Below are 27,773 nucleotides of genomic sequence, written 5' to 3' on the forward strand. Positions count from 1 at the left end.
ACTCATAGTTTCATCTGTTGGTGGATCCCCCCTTCCTTTAGAAAATACAAACTCCAGGAACTTTTTCCATATACTCTCAAAATCATTCGTTTTTACTATGCCTCTTTTCATTTTTATATTACATGTCAATTTATCATTTATAGCAATGTCCCACACTTCTTTATACCATTCTTCAATACAATAATCTCCTGTAATTTTCCAATTCCTAGTTACTATCAACCTCGCAGCTGTCAGCAGGTTCGTTATCAATTCTTTCATTTCTTTATTACATTTAAGATCATCATGCAGTGAGAGTAATGCAATCCTTGGTGTAACTTCTACTTTAAATCCCACAATCTGTTCAATCTCATAAAACACCATCTTCCATAACTTTTGCACATGTATACAATCCCACCACATATGTAAATACGTTCCCTTTTCTCCACAACCCCTCCAACAATCTGCTGAAAGCTGTTTATTAATCTTATTTAATCTAACCGGAGTTAAATACCACCTCCATACAAGTTTATAGTAATTCTCCTTTATTCGGCAGGAACAAAACTTAATATGGGAAAAATGAGAAACTGAGTGGAATCAACTTTGACAGATTCATTCATAGAATCATAGAATAGTAGAGTTGGAAGGGGCTTATAAGGTCATCGAGTCCAACCCCCTGTTCTGTGCAGGAATCCACTCTAAAGCATCCCTGACAGATGGTTGTCCAGCTGCCTCTTGAATGCCTCTAGTGTGGGAGAGCCCACAACCTCCCTAGGTAACTGGATTGTACTGTCATACTACTCTAACAGTCAGGAAGTTTTTCCTGATGTCCAGCCGGAATCTGGCTTCCTTTAACTTGAGCCCGTTATTCCATGTCCTGCACTCTGGGAGGATTGAGAAGAGATCCTGGCCCTCCTCTGTGTGACAACCTTTTAAGTATTTGAAGAGTGCTATCATGTCTCCCCTCCATCTTCTCTTCTCCTGGCTAAACATGCCCAGTTCTTTCAGTCTTTCTTCATAGGGTTTTGTTTCTAGACCCCTGATCATCCTGGTTGCCCTCCTCTGAACACGCTCCAACTTGTCTGTGTCCTTCTTGAATTGTGGAGCCCACAATTCATTCCTAACCCAAAGATGTACCCTTATTTTACATCTACACTTTGGCTCTTGATCTTCGTTTTCTAGGGGTGAAAAATGCAGATGAGGCAGAGTTGCGCCACGTGGCCTCAGAACCGTTGGAGATGACTGTTTACAACGTGCTGGATTTCCCTCTGCTCAGTTCTCTGGTCGGCCGGCTTACCCGGGTCTTATGTGCCTGGATCAAGGAGAAGAACAAAGACAAGAACAGAGGTGAAGTGAACTCCACTTCCTTATTTAGCTTCATGCCCACCAAGGCAGTTCATTCATGTAAAACCTGAGTCAGAATTACTCACCTTGTATCCCCCCATCCCACCCCCCACAAACTCTGAACCAATGCGGAGAGCAGTGTTATGTCCGGGGCCTGGGCGGCAGGGAGCTAGGCTGGGCCACCAGGACCCGGGGGAGTGAGGCAGAGAACACCATATTGAAGCGGGATCAAGAAGAGTTCAGCTTTATTGACCATCACTAGCATGTGCCAGAGCCAGCAGCCCCCTCCTGTAGCGTGCAAGAGTTCAGAGGCACAGTTGAACCTGAGTCTGGGCCGAGCTGGAGCAATGTCCCAGAACTGGCACGAGGGTCCAGCACCACCTGCCGAGACAGAAGCAGAACCACAGCGTAGTCCAGAGGCAGTCCGAGGATCAGGAACCAACAAGGTGTGGCAGAGGCAGGGGGCAAGGCGAAGTCCAAAAGCAGTCCAGAAGTCAGGAAACAACATGATTAGGAACGGGATATCCCCGGGATATCAACCTCATGTCCCTTTCCCCAGGATATCAACCTCATGTTTTTCCCGTGATCTTGGGATGATCCCGAGACCATGGAAAGTGTGGCCCACCATCTCGGTTTGTCCCAGCTCCTCGCGAGTAACCTCGAGGAGCCGGGACCTGGGCATGGGGCACAGAGCTCCTCAGGAGATCTGTGCCCATCAGGGGTGGGGTGGGGTGGAGTGGGGAAGTTATTATTATTTTTAAAACGTACCATTTTCCACATGAGCATTCGTGCCCTTTGTCCCCTTTTTTTAAAAATGGCGGGCGCGACGTCCTGTTGCTCCTTTGTCATCACACGCCACGTGTAGACAGAGAGGAGATCTCGCGAAAACCTCATTGCAAGTTCCTCACCCCTCTGTCGTGCTAGACCAAGTAGGTCTAGCCATGACCTAAGTGCAACTAAGGTAGGGTGACCATATGAAAAGGAGGGCAGGGCTCCTGTATCTTTAACAGTTGCACAGAAACGGGAATTTCAGCAGGTATAGTTTGTATATATGGAGACCTGGTGAAACCCCATCTTCATCACAACAGTTAAAGCTGCAGGAGCTATACTAGAGTGATCAGATGCAAAAGAGGGCAGGGCACCTGCAGCTTTAACTGATGCGATGAAGAGGAAATTTCACCAGGTTCCCCATATATACAAATGACACCTGCTGAAATTTCCAATACAACTGTTAAAGATACAGGAGCCCTGTCCTCCTTTTCATATGGTCACCGTAGGAAAGGAAAGGGTCCTTTTGTGCAAGCACTGAGTCATTACTGACTCTTGGAGGGACGCCAGCTTTCGCTGACATTTTCTTGGCAGGCCTTATAGCGGGGTGGTTTGCCGTTGCCTCCCCCGGCCGTTATTACCTTTTCCCCAGCTAGCTGGGTACTCATTTTACCGACCTCGGGAGGATGGAAGGCTGAGTCGACCTGCTGGGTTCCACTGGGATCGAACTCAGGCTGTGGGGAGAGTTTCAGCTGAAGAAACCACTGCTTTACCGCTCTGTGCCACACGAGGCTCATATGGTCACCCTAACTAAGGGCTAAAACAGATATTACTTTATAACCATGTCTAGCCGCTACATCTTTTTTCATCATTACTGTAGAGTGGGTACAGGCAGCCTGATCTGGAGCAGGACCCTAGCATAGGGCTTTTAGATCTGGACTGGGCCAGATATGCCTTGTTGTTGTTTATTCGTTCAGTCGTTTCCGACTCTTCGTGACTTCATGGACCAGCCCACGCCAGAGCTTTCTGTCGGCCATCGCCACCCCTAGCTCCCCCAAGGTCAAGTCTGTCACCTCCAGAATATCCTCCATCCATCTTGCCCTTGGTCGGCCCCTCTTCCTTTTGCCTTCCACTTTCCCTAGCATCAGCCTCTTCTCCAGGGTATCCTGTCTTCTCACTATGTGGCCAAAGTACTTCAGCTTTGCCTTTAATACCATTCCCTCAAGTGAGCAGTCTGGCTTTATTTCCTGGAGTATGGACTGGTTTGATCTTCTTGCAGTCCACGGCACTCTCAGAATTTTCCTCCAACACCACCGTTCAAAAGCATCTATCTTCCTTCGCTCAGCTTTCCTTATGGTCCAGCTCTCGCAGCCATAGGTTACTACGGGGAATACCATTGCTTTAACTATGCGGACCTTTGTTGTCAGTGTGGTGTCTCTGCTCTTAACTATTTTGTCAAGATTTGTCATTGCTCTCCTCCCAAGAAGTAAATGTCTTCTGATTTCCTGGCTGCCGTCAGCGTCTGCAGTAATCTTTGCGCCCAGAAATACAAAGTCTGTCACTGCCTCCACGTTTTCTCCCTCTGTTTGCCAGTTATCAATCAAGCTGGTTGCCATGATCTTGGTTTTTTTTGAGGTTTAACTGCAACCCAGCTTTTGCACTTTCTTCTTTCACCTGCCTCCTCTAGGATAAAAATGAAGAAAAAGATGGTAGCTGCTAGATACAGAGTTAAAGCCATGTCTGTTGTGGCCTAATGAAGTTATAATGAGTTTTGTGAGGGCTTGTGCGACATAGCTCATAGAGGGTCTTGTACAGCAACTAGTGCAATAGCTTGTGGAACACCTTGTGTGGTGGCTTGTTTAATGGTTTGCACAAGCGGAATCAAAGTTTTGGATTTGACCCTTGCGCAAGGATGGAAACAGAGTTTCTACAAGTGGTAGAAGCTTTGCCCTGGTGGAATAACACCATTGGATTCAAATCCACATATTGTCCCAGATCAGTCCTCTGGGGTAGATTAGACTGGGAGCTACTGAATGGCTCACAGCCATATCTAACAGGCTTCATGCCCATTTGGGAACTTCAACCCAGCTCCCCCAAGTCCAGAAATGAAATTGTAATCATTTTCCTAACTTGTAGGTGATCCAGTAAAAGCCATCCCGGTGAATACCGGTGCCCATCTGAGCCCAACCAACCTTGTCTTAAAGGAGGTGACGTCCAGAAGTATGCGCCTTATCTGGAACCCTCCTGTGGTAACACCCAAAAAATACAGGGTGGTCTATTACCCTTCTAGGGGTGGGATTCCTAAAGAGGTAAGTGACCCTATCTTTGACAGTTTGAGCTTAGCTGAATCAGCCAGATGGACGCTAGTGATGGGTGAACACTCCACAATCCAAGCCGGAGAAGAACCCATGGGGCTGTAATGGCTGCCTCCAATTGAAGGAGAGTATTACAAGCAAGCCACTGAAGTTTGTAATCCAAGCCAGAAAGTTACTGGTTTTCACCATGTTTATCAATGCAGACTAGAGACACCAAGAGCCTTAAACAGCTATAGTAATGATCTTCTGTGGTCAATCTTCAGAGCTAAGGAATTGTTATATGTTTGCTGCAAATCTTCTACATTGCAGAAGATTCTGTGAGATGCTTTAGGGCAGCCTTGCCCAACTTGGTATCCTCCGGATATGTTGGAGTACAACTCCCATCAACCCAAGCTTAGCTTAGTAGACTTTGTTTTCTTTTTCTTTTCTTTTAATGGTTGTCTTAATGAATTCTGTGAACCGCCACCCAATGACCCTGTGGCTAAGCATTTTGAACTAAACATTATGGCTTGGCATGTTGCATGAACCATGACTAAGGCCGTAGCTAGACCTAAGGTTTATCCCAGGATTGTCCTGAGGTCAAACCTGTTCATCTAAGTGCCACACAGGGCATCCAGCGCTCAGGCAGGGACGAACCCAGGATGATCCTGGGATAAACCTTAGGTCTAGCTACGGCCTTAGTGTGTTGTGTGAATTATTCCTAATCATGGTGTCAATATAGCCACAATTTGAACATGCTCACAAGCCATTTGCTGCAAAAGAGTTAGCAGCATAACCATGGCTTAGCATGTTGTCTGACCATATCTCACCATAGTGGGGAAGATGGTGACCAGGTGATATTTTTTTCTGCTCAGCCTGCTGTCCTGGTGCTAACTGTTGAGGGGTTCATTCAAGGCCACCTCCTCCTCTCCTTTCTTATGGTTCTTTAGCTTTCAACCCAATTTGGACCAGATAGCCCTTCAAATAGAGCAAGGATGGGCAATTTACCCCTCCCCCCAGATAATTTGGCCTACAATTCCCATCATCTCTAGCCAGAGTAGCTGGTGGTGAGGGATTATGTGAGGGCTACATGTTTTCCACCCCTGAAACAGCCTATACCTTGAAATAGAGGGAGGTCCTCTGACTGCCCTTGAAAGAGAGAATTGTCCTTCATAAAATAGGACACATGGCTAGCCTGGTCAGACTAGACCTTAAGATAATAGCGTCCTCATTGCAACTTCCCTGTATATTTCCAGGTGGTTTTAGATGGGACGGCCTCCACTGCACAGCTCCTCAACTTGACATCCCACACGGAGTATCTGGTTTCAGTGTTCCCTATTTATGAGAACGCGGTTGGAGATGGGCTCAGAGGCATCACCTCAACGTGTAAGTCAAGAACTGAGCATTAGCATTTGGTGTCATGGTAATCTTATAGCAATTTACATCACCCAGATGGTGTTCTAGGATTGCAGCTTAAGGAATCTTTTTTTGGAACTGCTCTTCCATTGTACCTCCAGTTTTTTGCACAATGGTGTATTCATATGCTGAGGGTGGGCAACTTGTGCTCCTTCAGATGTTTCGGCCTACAACTTGCATCAGCCCTCGCCAGCATAGTCAATGGTGAGGGATGATGGGAGTTGTAGGCCCAAACACCTGAAAATATTCCCATTTGCCTGAAAAATACTTTTATTATCCCCAATTTTTGAGAGCATTTTAAGAGAGAAGAAGCATTGGAAGGATTCTTCGCAACACATTTGGAGAAATGTTTTGGGACACATAAGAGGCTTCCTCTCTTGCTGTTTCTAACACATCTGGAGAGCCACAAGTTGCAACACAGAGAGAGAGAGATGTTGTGGTGTATTAAGCATGATAAAATGGCCTCTCTTTTAATGTTTCCCTTTAATGTTTTGTCTCTCCGTAGTGCCTCTCTCTGCACCTGGTTCCCTCAGAGTTTCTGAAATCAGCCACAACAGTCTAAAATTGACCTGGGAGCCAGCAGATGGCGCTACTCAGTATCTCGTACTTTGTTCCTCAGCACCCAATGGAGCAGAAGATGATACTAAAGAGGTAAAAAAAAAAAAAAAAGGATAATGCTTTCTTTCAGCGGTATTCACAACTGTCCTTTTGGGCTGTTCTTAAAATGCTCAAAGGTAAACTATATATAAGCTGTAATTAGTGGCAGGTGTTTTTCATGTAGGGGTGATTTTAAAGTGGTGATGCTCCTCCATATGCACCCAGAGGAGGTGCAGTCCCACGAGAGGGCTGTACCACATGAAGTTCTGAATGTTTCTGTGGTCTCTCCCTTCGGCGGCTTACATGGGGGAGAAAAATGTAGCAAGACTGAGCAAACAAGGTAAGAAATGGAACTGAGAAAGAAATTTATGTTCCATAGCATGGAATTGTGGTTAGGAACAGAAGAATCTGACAATGTCAGTTTCTTTCAGCTTCTCATTTTTCCAGTCTTAAGTTCAGTTCAGCTTGTTTACATGTTGGTTTGAGTGGAGGTTTTTTTTTTTTTTTAAAAAAAGCATAAAAATATATTCATTTTTCAAATGAACACATTTTTGAATGCTCTTTTGTCTAATACACTCATTGTTTCAAGCAGTTTCTTCTAATACAATACTTCCTAAAACATTATTTCCACTATATGCATTTGTGCGCACTTTTCCTAATAAACAGATTTTATAGCCATTACTTGATTGAGGAATTCCATTACAAAAATTGAAAGAAAGATCATTCGGAAGGATAACTGAATTTCGGTTCATGTATAGGTCCAAAAGTACAAAATTGCATTAAAATATTAAATGATTTAATTTCTCCCCATCCACACTTGTGGGTGAATTGCTTCTTCAGATGGCTGGTCATTGCCTAGCTCAAACAGCTGTGGCAATAAAACTAGAGAATAGACTGGAGAAAACTAGACAATAAAATTTGGCAGATGAGCAAAATATGCAACCAGTTTATTGAATAAATTACAATACGGAGAAAATATTCTGAGATGCGAGTAAATCAGGAATGGTAACATGCGCTCAATTACCAGTTATATGAGTGAAAGAAAAAGTGTGGAAGTTGGCATTACTCAGGCCATGGCAATTTTATGATCACGAGATCATCACCCTGGTCTACACGTAGTGCGCGACATTGTGGCCACCATTTTGGTTGTTGTTGTTTTTAAAGGGAAATGAGTGCAGGGGCACTCAAACGCCAGGTCATTTTTTTTTAAAAAAAAAGCACAACACCTTGTTTTCGACCCACCACACCACTGATGGGCACAGAGCTCCTGGGGTGCTCTGTGCCCCATGCTCGGGTCCCGGCTGCTCGCGGATACTTGCAAGGAGCTGGGACAACCTGTGACACCCACCCACACGTTTCACGGTCTCAGGATCATCCCAGAACAGCAGTAAAAGCGGGATTAAAGGGTAGGGTGAAATCCCAGGCCAGTGGAGTGATCAACCCTCCCTGCTCCTGGGATCTCCTGTGCGTCATGTGGATGCACAGGGATGATCCCGGGATAAAAGCCTGGTCTAGCCATGGCCTCAGACTTGATTCTCACATGAAATGCAGCACTTGATTTCTCATCAATTAATTCCTCAGCCCAATGGGTGAACAGGCTACTTTGAGAAGTGCATGCATTTGAAGCAATCCAAAATTGCACCTGTGTTGTTTGACCTGTGACAGCTCATTCACACATGTAAATCGCTGCTCGATGCTGAACAAGCATGTTTGAACTGGGACTACGAAATGTCTTGTGCCTCCCCCCCCCCAAACAAACAAACAAACTGGAAGCTACATCAGCCTTTTTCAATAACAGTCATTTTAGGCAACAACCAACCACAACCAACTACAATAATATAATACTATACATGTCATCACAGAATCTCTCCAAAGATGAGATTGGAGAACCAGCATCACAAAGTATGTAACAGGAAAGCAGGGGTTTAGCAGAAACAACACAAAAAACAAAACAATACACAGACACACACAAATGCCCCAAATTTGGGAATCCACCAGGATAAATCATATTCAGCAATCCATGTACTTCTGCTCCTTGGGCAGAAGATGGCAGCAGGCTAGCGGTCTGGAAACAAAGCCCTATGAAGAGAGACTGAAAGAACTGGGCCTGTTTAGCCTGGAGAAGAGAAGATTGAGGGGAGACATGACAGCACTCGTCAAATACTTAAAAGGTTGTCACACAGAGGAGGGCCAGGATCTCTTCTCGATCCTCCCAGAGTGCAGGACACGGAATAACGGGCTCAAGTTAAAGGAAGCCAGATACCAGCTGGACATCAGGAAAAACTTCCTGACTGTTAGAGCAGTATGACAATGGAATCAGTTGCCCAGGGAGGTTGTGGGCTTTCCCACACTAGAGGCCTTCAAGAGGCACCTGGACAACCATGTGTCAGGGATGCTTTAGGGTGGATTCCTGCATTGAGCAGGGGGTTGGACTCGGTGGCCTTGTAGGTTCCTTCCAACTCTGCTATTCTATGATTCTATGATTCTATGATTCTAGCTGTAATGAATAAAGAGCATTAAAATTAGGTAAAACAGGAATGGGAGGGAGCTCTCCAGCAAACTCTAGTGTCTAGACCAATGTGTACAAGTAGATAGGGACATAGAAACCCTTGTTTAAGGGCTCTGTTTTATTAATGCTGCCAACACCCCCACACAGGGCCTGTTCATACAACATGCTAAGCCATGGTTAGGCTACTAACTGCTTTGCAGCAAATGGTTGAGTGTACTTAGACTAGGGCTGTGCTCTGCTCCATTTCAGGTCATAGAAGTGGGAGCGGAGCGAACTGATTCGCCTCCGCCAAAGGCGGATACGAATCAGGTCGGGGGCAGCGAAGCAATGCGAAGCAGTTTGCTGATTTGCGGAGCGCTCTGCATCGTTTCGGAGCTCTGTCCGCCATTTTGGACGTTTTTTTACCTAGGATTGCATTGGGTGAAAAAATGCCTATAAATTCTTTGTTTTTAAAGCTAGATCTCTGAAAATTAGTATGCTTAGACATTGATGATTGGGGGTCATGTGTGTAGATTTTCAAAAATCTATGTTGTGCTGTTTGCTTGCATATAAATTAATTTTTATAGAATGGGTAAAAATGGGAGGGGGGAACCTTTTATTTTCAATGTTGAGAGACAGATTCATCTCCCAATTGTGATAAGTGATCAGCCCATGTGAAGCATCCTCCAATCCCAATGTTGGGGGGCGGGTGATAAGCAAAAAGGGATACTGAGTAACTTTTCTTTCTTTGTCTTTGGGTCGGCCTTTTTTCAGTGTGGATTGGTGAAGCAGTAGCCCGAGCAAACTCACACAGTACATTAAATAATATACAAAGTATATAAAAGATAGGCAAATCAGCACTGCAAGGTACTTCCAGCTTCCAGCTGGACATCAGGAAAAGCCTTGGTGGACAGCTGGATAGCAGTGGTGCAAGTGGATGATGTCCTGTATGGCATGTGGATGTGCCCAGTGCCCACTGCCCTTGAGGGAAATCAGAACCCTCAAAAAGGGAAACAGTGGAAACCAATGAGTTGCATGAGTTGATATGTGACATGGCTTCTCAAAGGCAGGCACCTAGACAGGACCAGCCAAAGGACTGAGAGGTAGTGGCACAGTCCACTGTTTCCATATCACAGCCCGTGGTTCCATTAACCACCACCCTCTGTAGTTTGATCACTTACTTCCGTGTGGTCTAACCATGCCATTTTTCGCATGTCAAACAGCTGCCTGGCAGTCATTCAATCGCAAAAAAAAAAAAAAAAAAAAAGGAGGGGGGAAAAAGGTCACCAACCATGGAGAACAACTGTGGCAGCAAGAGCATTGTCAGAACTGGTGGACACTCTTGCTGGAGGACTTTATGGTTGCCAGTCATGGAGTTCTTGTCAGATGACACGAGAACCACCGAAGATGCCCACTAACCATCCTGCAGCAGGTGGGTAGTGGGCGTGGCTACTCTGCCCATCATGGAGAGGGAATTCTCCCACCACACGACATGTTAACAATCCCATTATGGAGTGTGTTTATGAGTGGTCCATGGTGGGTTAGTGTGTTGGCTGAACAGGCCCTCAGACTTGCAGGTGTGTGAAACATTATTATTAAAGACAACAACCTGTTTAACACTTGTTTCAGGCCTAATTAAGTTCGGCTTTATTTTCTTGAGTCTCTCCTCACTCTTTGAACCTTCAGCATAATTTTTTCTTCTCAGGTGAAAGTAGAACAGCCTGAGGCTCTGCTTGGGGGTTTATCCCCCAGCACTGAATACTCATTAGCAGTGTATGCAATGTACGGCGAAGACGCTAGTGATCCAGCAAGTGTTCAGGAAACCACTTGTAAGTCATACTACTTTTTTTTTCAAGCATATAGCTTACTGTGAGGGTTTGGGGGGGAGATCTAAATGGCTTTGATAGGGTCCCCTCCAGTTGGAGAACCCTCCAGGATCTGGTCCAACAGCATGTCCACCAGTCAGAGCTCAATAGTCCATATCTGGTTGCGTAAGGAGCAATCTTAGCACCACTCAAGATAATATTCTTAAACTGGCTTAAAAGTAGATGAACTGGAGGAATTTTGGGAATTTTAGCTACTTTTTCAGCCTATCAGGAAAAGTCTATGAGAGGGCCTTAGCCTCTGTGCTGAACTACACTTCCCAGGTCTTATTGCGTCTCTTCCTTGAAAGTTAAACTGGCTTCAAAATCTAGTGTGTAGACATCTGGTACATCACAATAATTATGTCTTCCAGTGGCCTTGAGCCCTCCAAAACATCTGCATTTCTCCAACATCAGCCATGCCTCTGTAAGGGTCAATTGGGAGGCGGCTTTACGTGCAGTGAAAACACACCGTGTGACATATATCTCCAGCAGGGGGAGCAACATTGGAGAGGTGAGTGACCCTAAGAACGGAAGAGGACTGTTGTCCAGTGTTTTGTTTCCAACAACTAGCAGCTAGCTTATGGAACCTCTCAAGGCAATGGCCTTCTGCTGTTGCTTGCGCAAACACCTGAGGCCATAGTTAGATGGGGCTTTATCCTGGGGAGAACCCTGGGATCGTCCCTGTGTGTCCACATGATGCATGGGGGATCCCAGGATCAAGGAGGGATGATCCCTCCCTTGCTCCGGGATATAGCCCTCCCCTTTGGCCCTGATTTTTCCGCAGTCCAGGTTGACCCAGCTCCGCGCGATTCCTCATGAGATTCCTCATGCACAGGGTGGGGGGAGCGGGGGAAATAATTCAAATTTTAAAAAGGACTTACCTTTTGCGCACGGGCATTTGTGTGCTGCTGGTATGTTAAAAAATAAAAAATGGTGGACGTGATGCCTCTCCTGCTGAGGTTGTCGCGTCTCACGTGTATTTATTCCTCATATTGAGGCAGTAGCTAAATCTTGTCGATTTTTCCTGTATAATATTGCCAGGATTCGATCATTTTTGTCTGTCTCTTCCGCCAAGACGCTTGTTCATGCACTGGTTATTTCACGGTTGGACTACTGCAACCTTCTTCTCTCTGGCCTTCCTTCTTCTCACATCAGTCCGTTGGTTTCTGTCCACCACTCTGCCGCAAAGATCATCTTCTTCGCTCGCCGCTCTGACCATGTTACTCCGCTTCTGAAATCTCTTCATTGGCTTCCAATTCACTTCAGAATCCAATATAACCTTCTCCTGTTAACCTTCAAAGCTTTTCACGGTCTAGCTCCTTCCTATCTCTCCTCTCTCATCTTACACTATTGCCCCGCTCGTGCTCTTCGCTCCTCTGATGCCATGTTTCTCGCCTGCCCAAGGGCCTCTACTTCCCTTGCTCGGCTCCGTCCATTTTCTTCTGCTGCCCCTTACGCCTGGAACGCTCTTCCAGAACATTTGAGAACTACAAGTTCAACCGCAGCTTTTAAAGCTCAACTAAAAACTTTTCTTTTTCCTAAAGCTTTTAAAACTTGATGTTGTGCAGACTTTATACTGTTAGTTTTACCCTACCCTGTGCCTGCTTACCCTACCCTGTGCCTGTTTGCATTCTCTTCCCCTCCTTATTGTTTTACTATGATTTTATTAGATTGTAAGCCTATGCGGCAGAGTCTTGCTATTTACTGTTTTACTCTGTACAGCACCATGTACATTGATGGTGCTATATAAATAAATAATAATAATAATAACGTGTAGACAGAGGAGGGATTTCGAATTAAACGCAATGTGAGATCTTCCCTCCTCTGTCGAGGGATAGCAGGTAGGTCTAGCTAAGGCCTGAGATCCAAAGGTACATTGCCTTTGTAAATGGATGTTCCATTTAGCTGCATTGGATCATAGCCATTGCCCAGCCCATCTACCAAGAATTTGATCAGTCCTGCTGTAAAACCACCAGGACTAGTAGTGGACTCCACTTCAGCTCATGGTGCGGTTTTCTGCGAGTGTATTTATTTTAGGGCCAGGGAAGTCAGGCCGGCCCTACCATTTGACAACAAAATGTCTTGGGCCGGCCCTGTGAGCAAAAAGGTCCTCCCAAAATTGCTCACTCTGTTTGCAGGTGGCATTTTGTTGAATATTCTTGAGGGGGAAGTTAAACTTCTCTCACAGTTCAGAGGGAGGCAGAAAAGAAACATCTCTTTTGAGAAATTGTGTCTCCCTTACAGTGTAATCTTCTGCATGTTTAGCCAGAAAAAAGTCCTACAACTCCCAGCATTCCCCAGCCAGCCAGGGAGTTGTAGGACTACAATTCTGGGAGTTGTAGGACTTTTTTCTGGCTAAACATGCAGAGGATTGCTCCCTTAATGCTGAATAAAACTCTGTTTTCTTCATTCATATTGGTGGATGAAGGGAGCAATGTGACGAAAGATGAGGACTGGAATGAATAGGGCCCAAACTCTTTGCTTCCTTCAACAATTATAAAGTAATATTAAGCAAGATTAAACCTGGTTCCACACTAGTGCCTGGAATTCTCTGCCCCATTCATAGATAGTGAAATTTGGGAGGCCAGATATGCTTAGGGGAAGGACTGCAATCCTCCTACAGTTCAGGAGAAGGATGTCCAAAACGTAACAAAGTTCTTTTCAGAGAAATTTCAGCACCGGTGGAAGTATTTATATCCTTGCATGTAGCTCATGGGTGTCTATGACGTACAATAAAAATTACATAAAATAAACCTGGCTCATCGGATTAGAAGTGTCTCATGCTACCTCCACACCCCTGGCACAAGGAGGCATGTCCCTGCCAGGTGGTCTGCTGCCCAACGTTCCATGCGTCATGGCCAGTTGGCCACAGAGGGTCAGCACAAAGAAGACCCTCGCCCATCCATACAGGCCTATTCCGTTTCCCAGGAAACAAGAGGCACTTCTTTGGCAGAACAACAGTTCCCATGGAGATTTGGACTCTGTTCACTTGATTCGGAATCCAGAGTGCTGGGTGTCACACCATGGGACTGCTTATCACGGTGTGCATGTAGTTATGTAAAACTTTGTGGTTTCTTTGTGCGGGTGGGTATCCGTACAACATTTAACAGTCAACCCCCACACTAGCTAAAGAAGATACCTGAGAAGCAGAGAATGTTAAGGCTGGTTTGGCAGAGGCAGCCAGAGAAAATAAAGGTTTCCACATGTTGGAAGTGAGAAAGGCCACAGGAAAAGAAGGGGAGAAAGGAATTGGAACACACTATTTTGCTATTTCCCCTTCCACTCATAAGACAGGGCATTGCCAGCCCATGACATGAACCATTTGCCTTGTGAAATGGCAACGACACCCCCCCACCCCCACCCCCCCACACACCCATACACCCCTTTCGTGGGTTTCTGATCAGGTGCAACAGTATGGCAAGATTCTCTGCACGATAATCATATATCCAGCTTACCGTGTGAAAGTTTGTCACTTGGAAAATTGACGTCTGTCGAGTAGCGCAGAGCGGTAAAGCAGCAGTTTCTGCAGCTGAAACTCTCCCCACGGCCTGAGTTTGATCCCAGCGGAAGCTGGTTTCAGGCAGCCGGCTCGGGTCGACTCAGCCCTCCATCTTTCCGAGGTCGGTAAAATGAGTACCCAGTTAGCTGGGGGAAAGGTAATAATGGCCGGGGAAGGCAACGGCAAACCACCCCGCTATAAGGCCTGCCAAGAAAACATCAGCTAAACCTGGCATCCCTCCAAGAGTCAGTAATGACTCAGTGCTTGCATGAGAGGTTCCTTTCCTTTCCTCCACCCCCATAGGGGGACACTGACCACAGTATTTCTCCTCATGCCTAGGGATGGATGGACTCATCTGTGTCTGGCTCTGTCAGATGCCCGCTAAGCCTCCGCCCGCAATGCCATATGAGCTTCTTTGAGGCTCGCTGAGAGCCTGATGAAGCTGCAAGGCAGTCCACACTAGGGGTGTGCATGGACCCCCCGATCTGCCCTGCAGGCTGATCCGAAAATTTCGGATCGGCCCACTCCATGACGCTCCACCCATAGTCCACTCCTCTTCACCACAGAGCTCCGGCTCCGAATCGGAGCTCCGCAGTGGAGGGGAGTGGCGCCAGGTAAGGCTCCCCTTCCTCCTCTCCCTTACCTGCAGAGCCCGGTAAGGGACCAAGGGGGAGGGGGCCTTACCTGCGTCCGTCTGCGGTCCCTCGGCTTCTTCAATTGAGCCCGTGGCTCAACCAGGAAGTCTAGGGCGCCGCAGGCTCAATTGAAGAAGCCAAGGGACTGCGGACGGACGCAGGTAAGGGGGAGGACGGAGGGGGGTTTACTGGGCCCCGCCGCCGCCTGTGCGGCAATGGCGGCAGAGCCCAGTAAGGGACCAAGGGGGAGGGGGCCTTACCTGCGTCTATCCGCGGCCCCTCGGCTTCTTCAATTGAGCCCGTGGCTCAACCAGGAAGTCTAGGCCGCCGGTTGAGCCGCGGGCTCAATTGAAGAAGCCGAGGGACCGCGGACAGACGCAGGTAAGGGAGAGGAGGGATGGGGGTTTACTGGGCCCTGCCGCTGTCGCCGCATGGGCGACAGTCACAGCGGCAGGGCCCGGTAAACCCTACTTACCTTTCTTGCGGAGCTCTGGATCGAGACGAAGGATCCGCCTTCACTTCGATCCTCTTCGCAACGCTCCGCCGGCCCCCCAATCCTCTTCGCCTCCGCTTTAAGGGGAGGCGAAGCACCCCGCTCCGCTTCTAATTCGCCTGTCCGATTAGAAGCAGAGCACATCCCTAGTCCGCACAACCATGGAGGCTCCGGAATTTGTGTATTTCCTACATTGTGTAAATGGGGTCTTTACGGGTGCCATTTACGCAACATAGGAAATTCACAATTTCCAGAGCATCCATTGTACACAACATCAGAGGCTCCAGATGAAGGCGGACAGCTCCTGTGCTGCTTCCTCCACTCAGCTTCTGCCGTTGGGGTCTCATGGGCAGCCCCACTAACGGAAACTCTGCAATCTCCAAACGTCGTACATTTCAGGTGGAAGTTTCTGGCGATGCCTCCTTTGCTGTCCTGAAGCCCCTTTCGTCACTGACGCAGTATTTTGTGAGCGTGATTTCCGTTTACGACGAAGGGGACTCTTTTCCGGTAACAGGCAATGTTACGACGTGTAAGTAAGGGGTGTCAGATTGATAAATGTTTGGTGATGCAGCCTTTGGAAACCCAGATGGCCAGCAAAGCTGCCGTTTGATGCAAAAGCACCAAGTTGGATGCTGAAGCCCTATATAATGCAGAGGAGTGAGGATATTTCAGTCCCAACAGTTATTGGAAGCTTGACAGCTGGAGTGCCATTGGGGTTGTTATGTCCTTCCAAGTTCCTGTCAGGTTGAAAATTATTGTCTCTGCCTGGCTTAGCTGTGGGGATTTCTCCCTTTCTTCCAGTGGGTCGGGGAACCTGCTCCAGGTTTCAGTCAGACCTCTAAAGGAGCTATCCAAGGTGCAAACTGAAAACTGTTTTCAGACTGAAAACTGAGGCAGGTTCACCACCCCATTGACATCAGAGCCACCAGCCTCCCCTGCCTTCTTCCCTTTCCAGAGTTAACCCGAGTTTAGTCCAAAGCGGCTGAAAGATTCTCCACTTGGAAATGCCACAGATTTTTCTATGCCTTTAAGGCAGCCTTCTCCAAAATTGGTGCCCTCTAGATGTTTTGGACCAGAACTTCCATCATTCCTGTTCATTGGCCATGTTGGCTGCAGCTGATGGGAACTTTAGTCCCAAACATCTGGATGGCTGGTTTAAGAACTGTCAGGGTGGAGACATAGGCAACCAGGGAGTTCAGGCCATGAGCTGGGAACTGGGAGCAGGGCTAGGGAACAAGCCAGGATGCTAAACAAACTGAGAACCAGAACCAAGAAAGGCTGGAGTTGCCAAGGACGGGACCTTGTCTAAACAGGAAGCCTTCATGGTCCTTCCCGTTGAGGAGAGTCAATAGGCAGCCTGGGTGGGCAAATCCACTTTGATATCTGAGTATTCTTACCTTCCTAGGGAGATGCCTCAACCTGCAGCCCTCTGGACATGGTGGACTATGAGTCCCATCATCCCCAGCCAGATGGGAGTTGTAGTCCAACACATCTAAAAGGCAACAGGTTGGGGAAGGCTGTTCAAATGCATACACGATAAGCGCAATCTCCCCCCTTCCATTTCTTTCCCCTTGAATGACCTTCCTGGTTTCCTCTGCCGTTGGAAATGCCAGATTGAATATGTCTTCGCATTCAAATGAAATAATCAGGCCTTAATTAATGGTTGCAAAAGATTACAGGCCGGTCCTTCAGGATGGGCTTTTGTCATTTGGGGTCTGGAGGAGTGAAAGACGTGCTGGTTAAGGACAGCTGCCCGGTTGCCGCTCAACTCCCTCACCATCTGCTCCCGGGCCTGGCCGCAAGATGGCTTCAGCTCCTGGTGGGAGGGAGAGAATGAGGAACTTTGCTTCTCTTTGCCTCTCAGTAAAGGTGCCGCCGCCAAGCCACCTGAAGGTCATGGAGCTCTCTGGGAGCGAGGTCCGGCTGGAGTGGGAAGCGCTGGCCGCCTCCGACGTGGTCGTCTACCAGATCAAATGGAACGTGGTGGGCGAAGAGAGGGCGCAGGAGGTATGCAATGGACTTGAGCATCGTATTTATATACTTTTGTGAAGTGCTGTACAGGCCTTTTGGGCCAAAAGGAGGCATAGAAATAAACTTTAACTTAACATGTAGTTCTCGGGAAGCCAGAGGTATTACTGAGTGCTTAAGGGTTTTACATGCTATGGGTTTTCTTTATATATTTGAAATTTCTGACCTGTCCTATCCGGAGGGTTACAGAATAGCCGTTAAAGAGTGGCTACTCAATAAAACAACCCACTAAAATACAAAATTGTATTTTATGGCACATACACAAAATTGTATGTGCCATACACAGCACATAATTAAACGGCAACTGCCATTACAATATGTAATGATCACCACCAGCTAGGATGTCTTTAAAAGGGGTTAGATAAATCCATGGAGGATAAGTAAGAACATCAGAAGCGCCCTGATGCTGGATCAGACCAAGGGTCCATCTAGTCCAGCACTCTGTTCACACAGTGGCCAACCAGCCATCCGCCAGGGATGAATAAGCAGGACATGGTGCAACAGCACCCTCCCACCCATGTTCCCCAGCAACTGGTGCCCATAGGCTTACTGCCTCGAATACTGGAGATAGCACACAACCATCAGGGCACCTCCAGGAATTTATCCAGCCCCCTTTTAAAACCATCCAAATTGGTGGCCATCACTACATCTTGTGGTCATTTAACTATGCGCTGTGTGAAGAAGTCCTTCTTTTCATTTGTCCTGGATCTCCCACCAATCAGCTTCATGGGATGACCCCGGGTTCTAGTATTTTGAGAGAGGGAGAAAAATGTCTCCCCATCCACATTCTCCATACCATGCATAATTTTGTAGACCTCTACCATGTCTCCCCTTAGCCTCCTTTTTACCAAGCCAAACAATCCCAGTTGATGTAACCTTCCCTCAACAACGACTACTTGTCATGATGACATTCAGTACCAGAGGCGGCAGCCTGTCTGTGAAACCCAGCTGCTGTGGAACATGGATAGGAGAATGCTGTTGCATTCAGGTTCAATTACTTTGTGGGCTTTCCATGGGCATCTATTTGCCCACTGTGGGAACAGAATGCAAGACCAGGGGCCAATCTACACCAAGCAGGATATAACACTTCTAAAACGGTGTGAAAACGGTACATGTAATGTGTCCTGGGCCTGAACAGTTGTCATAACCCTTATAAACTGTTATAAGCAGTAGTGTAGATCCTGCACAGATCCAGCACAGCTCTTCTTATCACACCAGCCATTAAAGTACAGCTTGAGGATGAATATCTTTAAAGCACATTGTCGCTGCTAGCAAATGACTTGGAGTTTCTTGGGGTAGAGCTTCTGCGATATGCACAACATTGGTTACCAGCCGGGAGCACTTTCCCTATGCCCAGCTTCCCAACCTGGAAGCTGTCTAGGCCTCAGGATACCAGAGATACCACTTGACTGTAACATTTTCTTCCTGGAATAGTTTCACAGGCCATCTGTCAGAGCTAGGACATCATCCTCAGCCCAACTGTGGACATCCCAGGCTCTACTTTATATCCTCCCGTACCTCTTCCCATATGACCTCCATATATTTCCATAATTCCTGATGGACCAACTCCTCCTTAAGCCTGCGTTAGTTAGGTCATGCACACTCTGTGACATGCACACACTGGTGGTGGCTACTATGAGGTCGCATCAGTCCACAGAAGCTCTGGTTGTATTGCAGCTTCACAATGGACTCCCTTGCCTGACTTTCCCTTGCAAGCTGGTCTTGTCTCAGGGTCAAGACATAAGGTCCTTCTCATCCTCTCCCTATTCCTGTTCCCTTTTCATTACCTCCTGGCATCTTCTTCCATGCATATCCCAGGAAGCCTTTCCTTAATGGCCAGCCACGGTTCACTGTACATTTTGCTTCTTTTAAAATCTATTTTAAAGTGTTTCATTCTGTTTTTATTTTATTTTATCTTGCGCACCGCTCTGAAACTTTGAATGGTGAGCGGTATATAAATATTGTAAATAAATAAATATGCCTCTAATATCCACTACGTCTCCTTGTTTCTGCTCTCCTGCCACAATACCAGCCCTTTCCAAAAGTCTAATCTTTGAGTTTGTAGAGGAAAGATTGCCCATTGAGCATGGACTGGAGTATATCAAACCCAGCCTTTCTTAGAGCAGAATTAGAAATCTTGGCAGGGAAAGGTAGAGTAGCAACTGTGGCTGTGCTTTGGCTGATCAGCATAATCAATGGCTACGTGTCCGGATGGCTACGTGCTACCTTGAGTATCAGAGGCAGTTAGCCTGTGTAGACCACTTGCTGGAGAACTTACACTCATGGCCTGCTTGTGGGTCCCTGGCCGATGGCTGGTTGGCCACTGTGTGACCAGAGTGCTGGACTAGATGGACCCTTGGTCTGATCCAGCAGGGCTCTTCTTATGTTCATATGTTTTTAAGATGCAAGAAATATAGAAAAGGCAAGTATGTTTGCACTTGGCTATCCATTTTGCTTCTCTCTCTAAGCTTGGTTAAGACAACATTTACTTAGTTTTTATTAAAATTTATATTCCTCCTCCTGGCTTTAAAAGCTCCACAGGATGACTTACAATAAAATATAAAATCACGCCACTTAAACAACTACATTTTAAAAGGATGAGAACAGAATAGTGCATTTTACAAAAAACAGAAGCAGCCTTTAAACTCCCCGATGAAAACACAGTAAGATCTGGAACTAAAGAGCCTCCCGTAGTTTCTTGAAGACCATAACTGGGTGTCTGCTGGCCAACCTTCCTATTCCAGCATTGTCTTGTGAAGGCCAACAATGGCCAGATCCAGCAGGGCTCTTAGAATCATAGAACCATAGAATAGCAGAGTTGGAAGGGGCCTACATGGCCATCGAGTCCAACCCCCTGCTCAATGCAGGAATCCACCCTAAAGCATCCCTGGCAGATGCTTGTCCAGCTGCCTCTTGAAGGCCTCTAGGGTGGGAGAGCCCACAACCTCCCTAAGAAACTGATTCCATTGTCGTACTGCTCTAACAGTCAGGAAGTTTTTCCTGATGTCCAGCTGGAATCTGGCTTCCTGTAACTTGAGCCCGTTATTCCGCGTCCTGCACTCTGGGAGGATCGAGAAGAGATCCTGGCCCTCCTCTGTGTGACAACCTTTTAAGTATTTGAAGAGTGCTATCTTCTTATGTTCTTTTGCTTCTCTTGCCATTAATAATACAATACAATACAATGAAATGGCATCAAATACATGGGGCATCTCTGATTTTCTTTGGAGAAGTGACCTCAGGAGAAGAGGCTGTTTAGATTGTCTCACCAAAAGTTGACGCCCCCCGCTGCTATTAGCACCACAGAAGAAAAAGCATTCAGGCATGATAACGTTTTTATTTTTATTTATTTATTTATTACATTTTTATACCGCCCAATAGCCGAAGCTCTCTGGGGCCGACAGCAGCATCAGGTGGCAATTTAGATGAAGGAGATGGCGTAGGGGAAGGGTTAGGCACCCCCTTCCCCAACATTGATATTTTGATCAAAATCAGAGCCTCCCATACCTGCTTTAAAAGGGTTTTTCATCAATTGACTCAGTCATTAATTATATTTATTTATTTATTTATTTATTTATTGTATTTATATTAGGGGTGTGCACGGACCCCCCAATCCACTTCGTGGCCGATCCGGAAAATCCGGATTGGGCCCAATCCTCTTCGCGCCGCTCCACTCATCTCCCACTCCGCTCCATGGAGCGAGATCCGGCTTTGCCGCCTTTGCTACATGGATGGTGGTGGCGGTGGCGGCAGCGCAAGATAAGCCACACACCCACACACCCTTACCTGCATCTGTCACGGGCTTCAGTTGAGGCCCCAGTTGAAGCCGGAAGAGGCCTCGGCCTTCACTTCCGCCTTCAACCGGGGCCTCAATTGAAGCCTGCGACGGACACAGGTAAGGGTCCCTCCTCCCTGCTCAGGCGGCGCCAGCAGCGCCAGATGAGTCCCCCTCCCCCCCAACTTACCTGCAGGCGAAGCTCCGGATTGAGGCGATCCTCTTCACCTCGATCCGCAGCCCCCCTGACTCTCTTCGCCTCCGCCTTTTCTGGAGGCGAATTAGGCCGCCTCGCTCCTGCTTCTCTGAACCGAAGACAAGCGGAGCACATCCCTAATTTATATCCCGCCTTTTTTCCTCCAAGGAACCCAAGGCAGCGTACATAATCCTCCCCTTCTCTATTTTTATCCTTACAGCAACAACCCTGTGAGGTAGGTTGGGCTGAGAGTCTGTGACTGGCCCAAAGTCACCCAGTGGGCTTCCATGGCTGAGTGGGGACTAGAACCTGGATCTCCTGACTCCCAGTCCGACACTCTAGCCACTACACCACACTGCATGGATCTCCCATGCTGGGATGGATGAATCTGTCAGTTTCGCCTTCTCCACATTCAACTATTTAAAATCTCAAGTTCTTTCCATCCCAAATACGAAGGAATTTGCTAATTTTCAATAATTGTTATCAAAACTGAACAGAGACTAAGTTTTCACTCACTTCACTCCACTGGCTTAATTCAACAGATATAGCTATTCCCAGCATGGAGTGGACCATGATGTACATAACTGCCATATAGATATTAAGTTTGGGAAGCATGCTAGAGGGGGGGGGGGAAATAGGACTGTGCTCTGCTCCAGTTCAGATCCCTGAATCAGGAGCAGAGCGACCAGATCCACATCTGCTAAGGGTGTATCCGAATCAGGTTGGGGGAGCTGCAGATTGAGGTGAAGTGGATCGTTCCACTGCAGATCGCTTCACCTCGATCCGGAGCTCCGAACACAGGTAAGTGGGGGGGAGGGGGCTTACCTGGCACCGGCACCGCTGCCACAGTCCATGCGGTGCCAGTGGTGGAGCCAGGTAAGGGGGAGGGGGCTTACCAGTTCAGATCCCTGAATCAGGAGCAGAGCGACCAGATCCACATCTGCTAAGGGTGTATCCGAATCAGGTTGGGGGAGCTGCAGATTGAGGTGAAGTGGATCGTTCCACTGCGGATCGCTTCACCTCGATCCGGAGCTCTGAACACAGGTAAGTGGGGGGGAGGGGGCTTTCCTGGCACCGGCACCGCTGCCACAGTCCATGCGGTGCCAGTGGTGGAGCCAGGTAAGGGGGAGGGGGCTTACCTGCCTCTGTTGTGGTCTGGCGGTGGCTTCAAACGAGGCCTTGGCCTCAGTTGAAGCCGCCGCCGGACTGTGATGGACGCAGGTAAGTGGGAGGGAGGGGGGCTTTCCTGCCTCCATTGCCCACTGCTGCGGTCCATGCAGTGGTGGATGGCGGAGCCAGGTAAGGGGGTAGGGGGGCTTATTCGGCCCCCATTTTGTCCTCCCTTACCTGCCTCTGCCGCCCTTCATGAAGGCAAGTAAGTGTGGAAGGGGGGCAAAATGGGGGGTGAATCTCGATCTGACCCTGTGGATCTTACTCCAGATCCGGAGCAGGTCAGGGGAGGGTCGGATTGACCTGAAGCGGTTCGGGGGCTGGCGCACAGCCCTAGAAAAAAAGATGTTGCAACCATAGCTCAGCACTAACATGGTTGAATGCACAGGAATTCGAGCCCAGACTTTGAAGAGCTCTGCACTTATAGGCGTGAGCTTGGATGGACGAATCTCAAGTTCTTTCCATTCCAAATATGAAGAAATGTGCAAATCTTGATGCATTCTTATCAGAAACGAACTGAAACAAATGCTCACCCATCCCTATTCCCGTGTGGTTTGATCTTCACATTCCAGGATGGCAACCTCTGCTTTCTCAGTCTATTCTTGGTATATATAATCACCTGATTAATGCAGATGCCTAGAAACTCAGTTGATTCTATTCCTCTCTCCCATAGCTCTCGGTTGCTGGAAACTTGGCATCTTCTATTTTGTCTGGACTGCAAAAGAACACCGAGTACCAGATCTCAATTTGGGCATATTACAAAGATGGGGCTCGGAGTGACATTGTCTCCATTCGCCACAGGATCAGTAAGTGAGCAGAGACACGCACGTTGTTTAATTTTGGGAGCTGGGGATGTAATAATGCTTAGATGGCATAGAACTAGGCCACGGGAATGCTCTTGAAATGAAAGGCCATGATAATAATTGGCAGCCGGGTGTGGCAGGAGAAAGCCTGGAAGTGGAGGATTGGAGAGGCCTGTTTCTATGGCCATATGAAAATGTGGTTGAAGAATGTCCCTGGGTACTCAAGGCTTTGGAGGCACATGGTCACCTGACATGGATGAAAATATATTAACAGTGCAATCCTAGTAGGGACATTGGAGAAAACTGTTTTTTTTCCTAGACTGCCCCCCCCCCCCCCGGACTTGGTTTCGGTTCCCCTGTGGTGCCCTACTCAGGCCACTTCCCCATTTTTTTCTACTAATGTTGCAGATTATTTATTTATTTATTTATTACATTTTTATACTGCCCAATAGCCGAAGCTCTCTGGGCAGTTCACAATTTTTGGGGGGAAGGTTCTGCAATTTCTAAGCAATTTCCATAACAGGATTTATGTAAATTTGTGCAAATTTGGCTGTAATTTGCCCAAACTGCTCAGAAATTTGCCCAAATTGCAGACACACATTCCCCCCCCCCTCCCCATGTGCAAAAACGTGCCTGGAGTTTGGGGAACAGCTCACAGCTTGGCTTGCAGATGCAAAGCGAGTTGTATAAGCTGTGGAACTCTGTCAAGCCAAAAAGAACCGGATTTCCCAGTGATGGACACAGGGCTGGTGCCAGATTATTTTGTGCCCTAGGCAAGGCGAGCTCTGGGCGTGGGCAGGGAGGGGGGCTACCTCATGGTGGTGTGTATGAGGGGGTGTCCCTTGTGCTTTCCCATAGCTTATTGGGGGTGCAGCCCCGCCCCTTATTCTGAGGGGCAGCCTGTGGGCGCCACTTCTTCCACGCCTCCCCGAGGGCTGCCCCCCCCAGCTGTGGAAGGGCAGCCCATTTGAGCCTCCTTTGGGGCACAGCAGCAAGGCCGGGCATGCCGCTTCTGCCCCCGACCCTGTGGCTGCGAGGAGGGGCTGCGAACAAGCCCTAGCTGGTAGGCTGGGGGGATGGTCTCTGCCCTGCAGTCTCCGCTCGGTCTCCAGCGGCTGCAGCCCCCAACGGGGAAGGCGGCGTGCCGGGGCTGCTGCTGCTCCATGGGGGCTGCCTGTCTCTGCGTCCTCCTTGCCCGCCTCCCCGGCCCACAGAGCCTTCAGCTGTCCCCCGGCCCACTCCTCTTCCGTCTCCTCCATGTTGTCTCCGAGGGTTTTGCAACAAGCAACACACACACCCTCACGGACAGAGGAAACGAGCGGCGACTCTCCGGGGCCTCTGACGGCAGCTGCAGGAAAAGGCTGGCCACACGGGGGTGCATGTCAGCCAAGCCCCCCACCCCCCAAAACCTCCAACCCCAGGAGTGGGGAGAGGGAGCAGTCTGTGCCCTAGGTGGCTGCCTAGTTGGCCTTAACGGTAGCGTTGGCCCTGGATGGTCATCCCTAAAACCTCTGTATGTCTACCGAGAAGTAAGCCCAATTGCATTCCATTGAATTGATTAAATATAGGATTGCAGCCTAAAGTCCCACAAAACCATCTGCCATACACTTCACCCATTTTGACACAATCAAGAGTGCCTCTTCAAAGCTGCTCTCATCTGTCTTCCTTGGGGAAGCAATTGTTCCAGATCTTACCCATGCTCTGGTAAGAATCAAGGCTGATTACTGTGATGTATTAAGGCACCCTTCCCTAACGTGGCAACCTCCAGATGCTTTAAATTACAGTTCCCATCATCCTAGGCCATGCTGGTTGGGGCCCATGGAAATTGTAGTCCAAAACATCTTGGAGAAGGCTGTGTTAGGGAGATAGCTTTGGAGATAGCTGGAGACTACAGTTAATTCAGAATGCAGCTGGCAGACTACAAACTAGATGGAATGGATCCTATTCCATCACTGCCTATAGAACGTTAGTGGTCGCTGCTTTCTTTCTGAGCACAATTCAAGGTTTTGGTATCAGCAATTACCTGGTTTGGGAACTAGGTACCTGAAGGAAGGCCTTTTCCCACATCAACCTCAGAACAAGGCATGGTTTGAGGGTATATTCCACAACAAACTTGGTCTGTTCAGTGCCTGGATGGAAGTCTTCCTGGGAATTCCATATACACCGCCTTGGGTTTTATAAGAACACTGGGATAGAACTATAGTAAATACAATATATAAAAACTAGCTTGACTCGCATAGACCAACTGCACGCTAGTAAGTACTTTATTTCTTAGGGTGACCATATGAAAAGCAGGACAGGGCTCCTGTATCTTTAACAGTTGCATAGAAAAGGCAATTTCTGCAGGTGTCGTTTTGTATACATGTCACACCTGGTGGAACTCCCTCTTCATCACAACAGTTAAAGCTGCAGGAGCTATACTGCAGCGATACTATGACCAGATTTAAGAGGGCAAGGCACCTGCAGCTTTAACTGTTGTGATGAAGAGGGAATTTTAAATTATTTTCCCCACTCCCCACTCCCCCCGCCCTACCCCCGATGGGTGCAGCACTCCTGAGGAGCGCTGCACCCCCTGCTCCTCGCTCATTAAGAGTTTGTAATATTTCTCAAGAGTTGCAGGGTGAGGTCGGGGGTTGTTTCTTGAACATCTCTGGAATTGTAGCTACCTAGCCTGACAGGGAGTTGAGTTTTCATCTAGATTTCTCCCTGCCCTACCATAAGCAAGCCGTTTGTGCTTTTTCCATTGTGTGAACTCCTGCCTACTTTTGAAAGTGGTACAGTCCCCAAGAGGGCTATATTGTGTCATTCCTCTTAGTGTGTGAGCTTGGCTCTGAACTCCTCAAAACAGTCAATAGGAAAATCCCAATAGGTCCCCCTGTAACTTGTATAACTAGATATTTAAGATAACTTTCTGCCTGGTCTTAATGTAGCTCTATTACCATCCAAACAAAAGACACATTCAATTGATTTGCACACTGTATTCCATGCACTGGGCTGTATTACCCTAAAGAAACATAATGCAGGTAGATTAGTTAGATGATGATGATGATGGTTTAGCACTTAGAAAGCACTTACAATTTTGTAAGCAATGTACAGTTATTAAAAAGGAAGACATTCCTGTCTGGAGGCTTACAATCCATTAGACATGATCGCTGTCGTCCATACAGTGGTAACTTCACAACTAGACTACTGTGATGCACTCTGTACAGAACTGCCTTTGCCTTGGTTCAGATGCTGCATATAGCAGAGTTGGAAGGGACCTACAAGGCCATCAAGTCCAACCCCCACTCAATGCAGGAATCCACCCTAAAGCATCCCATGGCAATAAAGGTCCCATGGCAAATGAGCCTAATGAGAAAAGGAGTGCAGGATGGGTGGGAGTATTTAAAAAAGGAAATTTTAAAGGCACAGTTACAAACAATTCCAACAAGGAGAAAAGATAGAAGACAACAGAGGAAACCAATGTGGCTCCACAAAAAGCTTAGAGATGACCTGAAAACAAAAAGGGATACATATAGGAAGTGGAAGGAAGGCCAGGCTACAAAAGAAGAGTACAGACAAGTGGCGCAGAAGTGCCGAAATGGCGTCAAGAAGGCTAAAGCTCAGAATTATTGCTAAAAGCAATAAAAAGGCTTTCTTCAGATATGTGAGTAGTAAAAGACAGAGGAAAGAAATGGTGGTTCAGCTGCTTAATGAGGATGGCAAATTGATAACAGATGACAAAGAAAAGGCTGAAGTGCTCAATTCCTACTTTGCCTCAGTCTTCTCCCAAAAGCGGGTCTATGACCCCCCTGGAAAAAGTGAAGCAGAAGTTGAGGGTGCAGGATTACAGTTTGAGATTGATAAACAAATGGTCAAAGAACACCTAATTTCCTTGAATGAGTTCAAATCTCCAGGGCCCGATGAACTGCATCCAAGAGTAATGAAGGAGCTAGCAGAAGAACTCTCAGAACCTTTGTCTATTATCTTTGCAAAATCATGGAAGACGGGTGAGGTGCCGGACGACTGGAGGAGGGCTAACGTTGTCCCTATCTTCAAAAAGGGCAAAAAGGAAGAACCTGGGAACTACAGACCAGTCAGTCTGACATCCATCCCTGGGAAAATTCTGGAACAGATTATAAAGAAGTCAATCTGTAAACACCTTGATATTAATGCGGTGATCACTAGAAGCCAACATGGATTTGTCAAGAACAAATCCTGTCAGACTAATTTGATCTCATTTTTTGATAAGGTAACCTCCCTTGTGGACCGTGGGAACGCTGTGGACGTCATATATCTTGACTTCAGCAAAGCTTTTGACAAAGTACCACATGACATTCTGATTAACAAACTAGCTAAAAGTGGGCTAGATGGAACAACTATTAGGTGAATTCACAGTTGGCTACAGAATCGGACTCAAAGAGTACTTATCAATGGAACCTTCTCAAAC

The 27,773-nt window shown here is 47.4% G+C and overlaps 1 protein-coding gene across 1 annotated transcript in view; it reads left to right on the top strand.

Annotated features, from left to right (window-relative positions):
* Nucleotides 1-27,773, top strand: part of COL20A1 (collagen type XX alpha 1 chain) — a 171,380-nt gene that overhangs the window by 26,921 nt on the left and 116,686 nt on the right. The window contains exons 9-17 of the mRNA XM_063142885.1: nucleotides 1,159-1,323; nucleotides 4,225-4,397; nucleotides 5,639-5,768; nucleotides 6,304-6,449; nucleotides 10,589-10,712; nucleotides 11,120-11,259; nucleotides 15,775-15,904; nucleotides 17,240-17,382; nucleotides 23,215-23,347. Of these exons, the coding sequence (XP_062998955.1) occupies nucleotides 1,159-1,323; nucleotides 4,225-4,397; nucleotides 5,639-5,768; nucleotides 6,304-6,449; nucleotides 10,589-10,712; nucleotides 11,120-11,259; nucleotides 15,775-15,904; nucleotides 17,240-17,382; nucleotides 23,215-23,347 (1,284 nt within the window). The remainder of the gene's footprint in view (nucleotides 1-1,158; nucleotides 1,324-4,224; nucleotides 4,398-5,638; nucleotides 5,769-6,303; nucleotides 6,450-10,588; nucleotides 10,713-11,119; nucleotides 11,260-15,774; nucleotides 15,905-17,239; nucleotides 17,383-23,214; nucleotides 23,348-27,773) is intronic.

This window comes from Elgaria multicarinata, chromosome 1, assembly GCF_023053635.1.
Source record: "Elgaria multicarinata webbii isolate HBS135686 ecotype San Diego chromosome 1, rElgMul1.1.pri, whole genome shotgun sequence".
Taxonomy (NCBI): Eukaryota; Metazoa; Chordata; class Lepidosauria; order Squamata; family Anguidae; genus Elgaria; species Elgaria multicarinata.